This window comes from Vigna radiata, chromosome 4, assembly GCF_000741045.1.
Source record: "Vigna radiata var. radiata cultivar VC1973A chromosome 4, Vradiata_ver6, whole genome shotgun sequence".
NCBI lineage: Eukaryota > Viridiplantae > Streptophyta > Magnoliopsida > Fabales > Fabaceae > Vigna > Vigna radiata.
The window spans coordinates 570,394-573,450 of record NC_028354.1 but is presented as its reverse complement, the minus strand read 5'-3'; the positions used below and the strand labels follow the sequence as shown (position 1 = coordinate 573,450).

Sequence of the window (3,057 nt, the reverse complement as noted above, 5' to 3'; positions counted from 1 at the left end):
ACTAATCGTTTTATTCTCTGATTCTGAACAGAAAATCAATCGGTAGAAACGTAGCTCTTGGAGTCCTGAATGCTTAGGTAGCTTCAATTTGAGAAACAAACGGTTAGATTTTGAGTTATGGTAGATGGAAGGTAGAGGAATGAAGGGAAGAAGAAGGAGGAGAGGTGTGCTTGTCTGGACGGTGGGAGGAATGGGCTGAAACTTAGAATGAAGTGTTTTTATAAAAGTTTTATTTTTAGAACATTACCCAATGCTTGGCTGCCACGTGTACACACCTTTGGCTTTAATTTTACAAGACCTTACAGCAATAGGAAAAAAAAATTCAAAATACTTTTAAGAAAATGAAAATTTTATTTTAAAGATGAATCTCATTTCTTTAACTTTAGTTAAGAATATATAAACATTCATTTTTATTAGATTCCAACTCAAATTATGAGATGTCTAATAAGTTTACCTCATTTAAAAATTAACTTTAAACATTTGAAGTATTTGAGATGTTTTTTAAGAACAAATTACAAATTTGTTAATAGTATTATTTGAATGAATTTAAGGTCAAAATATTCTTTTTACATAAACTTTAATTTTTTTTTAGCACATAATATGATCGAATAATAGAAGCATGACATTTTTTTTCCACTAAAACTTTTATATCTCAAGTTGGATTCTCATGTTTTTTCTGAAAGGAAGAACTATTAAGGAAAAGCTATTTTTCCTAATAATGTGAAAAATTGAAGCAAGAGGTGGCATAAAAATGAATATCTACATTGTACTAAAATAGTAATTAGTTTGGTGTCTAAGATTATAAAATGAAAGGAATCTCCTATAGTCAAAGTAGGCGACAGAAATTGTGAATTTGGAAGATGAATTTGAATGCCCACAGTCCCTCTCTTGTCCCATACAAGGCATGTTAGAAGTCTCCTCTTGAACCAGAAATAAATTATCAAATTAAAGACTAAAATGATATGTGTTTGACCATTTTAAGAACTAAAATGGCATCTTTAGAAATTTTAGTCACTAAAATTTATTGATATTCATAAATCTGGTAAAGTAATTTGTCCCCTTTAAGGCATCCTCCTCATTTCTTATACCATTCCAATCTTCCATACTTTTCTCATCTTCCTCACAATCACCATCTTTCTCTCTTCTCTTTCTTATGGCCAAACCAACTCATGCAAAACCAGGTTGTTTTTCTGACTTCTTTCACCTTCTCTTTTGTGCTCAGAATGGAAACACCTCTCAAATGCACCCTTATTCTGACCCCATTAAAAAACCATATGCATCAGAACCACTGCATGCTCATAATAATGATGCAACTAAACCAGGAGTTGTGGCAAGGCTAATGGGGCTTGATTCACTGCCAACTACCAACTTCGTATCAAACTCAACCACCCCAGATTCAGTTCCAAGAAGTAGGTCAGTCAACTTTCTGGATTACTTGCTCAAGTTTGACACAACCCAAGCCAACCATCACCAAGTCAAAACCTCAGCATCCTTCAGAGAGGTTCCTGCACCGTTTCAGCACAAAAGCAAAAGCCACGATCTTGTTGTGTTCTACTGGGATAGTGGGAGTGAAGATCATGAAGTTGGATCCTTTTCTAGGATTCAAGAAATGGGGTTGGAAGAATCTAGACAGAGAAAGAAGCAGGGAAGCAAGAACAAGGAGATTGTTGGTGTGACAGAGGAGAGGAACCTCACAAAGAGAAGGCAATTTTCCAAGTTCGAGAATGAGCCTAGAGTGCTTCCTCTTAAGCATGGTTCAAAGGTTCGAAATCACAATGAAGCTAAAGCTTTGGCACCAGTTTCTGCGTGCTCTAGGAGTTCTGGTAATGGAAGAAAAGGTGGTGGTAGTGGTCCTAGTGGCTTAGGAACATCCTCAACATTGCCAAATAAGCAGAAGAAATTGCCCTCTGAACCAAAACGATTGAAGAATACCAGAAAACAACACGAGATAGAGAGTGAATGTAGCTCAGAGAATTTCAGTGCAATCTCAGTCCTAGACGACTATGACTTCTCATTTCTTTATGGACCAGATTTTCCAGGTTTGTCTCTGAATATACCCTTGTTCTTTATCTTGTTTAGCAATGATTAAAACTATACCTTACTTTCAGAAAAAGAAAAATAGACATTTTTTGTTTTTTCATAATAAAGATAGGATGCTTTTAAGAGATAATAAGAGGAAAATTCTATAGCAAATTTTAATGATGTATATAAATTTATTATTGTAGATTACAGAAGGCACTTAAAGGCAAAGACAAAGTGGGAATTTTCAGAAGTGTTAATGGATGATGATGATGTTGGAGACAGAGCAAGAAAGGACAAAGAATGTTCCTATCCTGACATTAACCAGAAAAAAGAGTGCTTATCAGAATTAAGGGAGAAGCTTTGCAAGTTTACAGAAAATGATTTGAGAGAATCAGATTTCACAAGAAAACGCTTGTGTGAGGGTGAAAATTATGAAGAGATTTGTTTGGAGTATGAGCATAAAATTTTTGACATTTTACTACACCAGCTTGTCAATGAACTTGTGGAACTTTCATATTGACAATTTTCTTATGTTAATGGGTACATAGTATAACTAAAACTTTGAAAAATGCTAACAGGAACAAACTAACAGTTTTTAATATCTTTTTTCAATGTTAAATAAAACTCAAATTACAGAAAATTAATATTAATAAAGTTGATTAAGAAGTTCAGATTAGTTTCATGCATTTTTTTTGGAATAATTATTTCGACTCTAATTTTGATAGTATCAATTGAAATTAATCACTATATTTAAAATTTCGTCATGATTTTATTTTTAAAAAGTATTCTAAAAAATAAATAAATATTTAAATCGTACTTAATTTAAATCTGAACTTATATTTACTTAATTTAAGTCCGAAATTATATGAGACTATAAGATGTATCGAAACAAAATTTATAAAAAGATACTACTCTTTTCTTCATCTATATTATTCATCATTTATTTAGATCCTGATTCTCTATATAAAATAAATATTTACTATTTGTTAAAAGTAGGCTTACTTGAATTTTAAATTTCTTTTTAATTTAGTATTT

General features: G+C 32.1%; 1 protein-coding gene across 1 annotated transcript; it reads left to right on the top strand.

The window, feature by feature from the left end:
* Nucleotides 1-978: 978 nt before the first annotated feature.
* Nucleotides 979-2,613, top strand: LOC106758222. The gene is made up of 2 exons (XM_022779501.1): nucleotides 979-2,039; nucleotides 2,226-2,613. The coding sequence occupies exons 1-2, from the start codon at nucleotides 1,154-1,156 to the stop codon at nucleotides 2,540-2,542; spliced, it is 1,203 nt and encodes a 400-aa protein (XP_022635222.1). The 5' UTR covers nucleotides 979-1,153; the 3' UTR covers nucleotides 2,543-2,613.
* The last annotated feature ends 444 nt before the right edge of the window (nucleotides 2,614-3,057 follow it).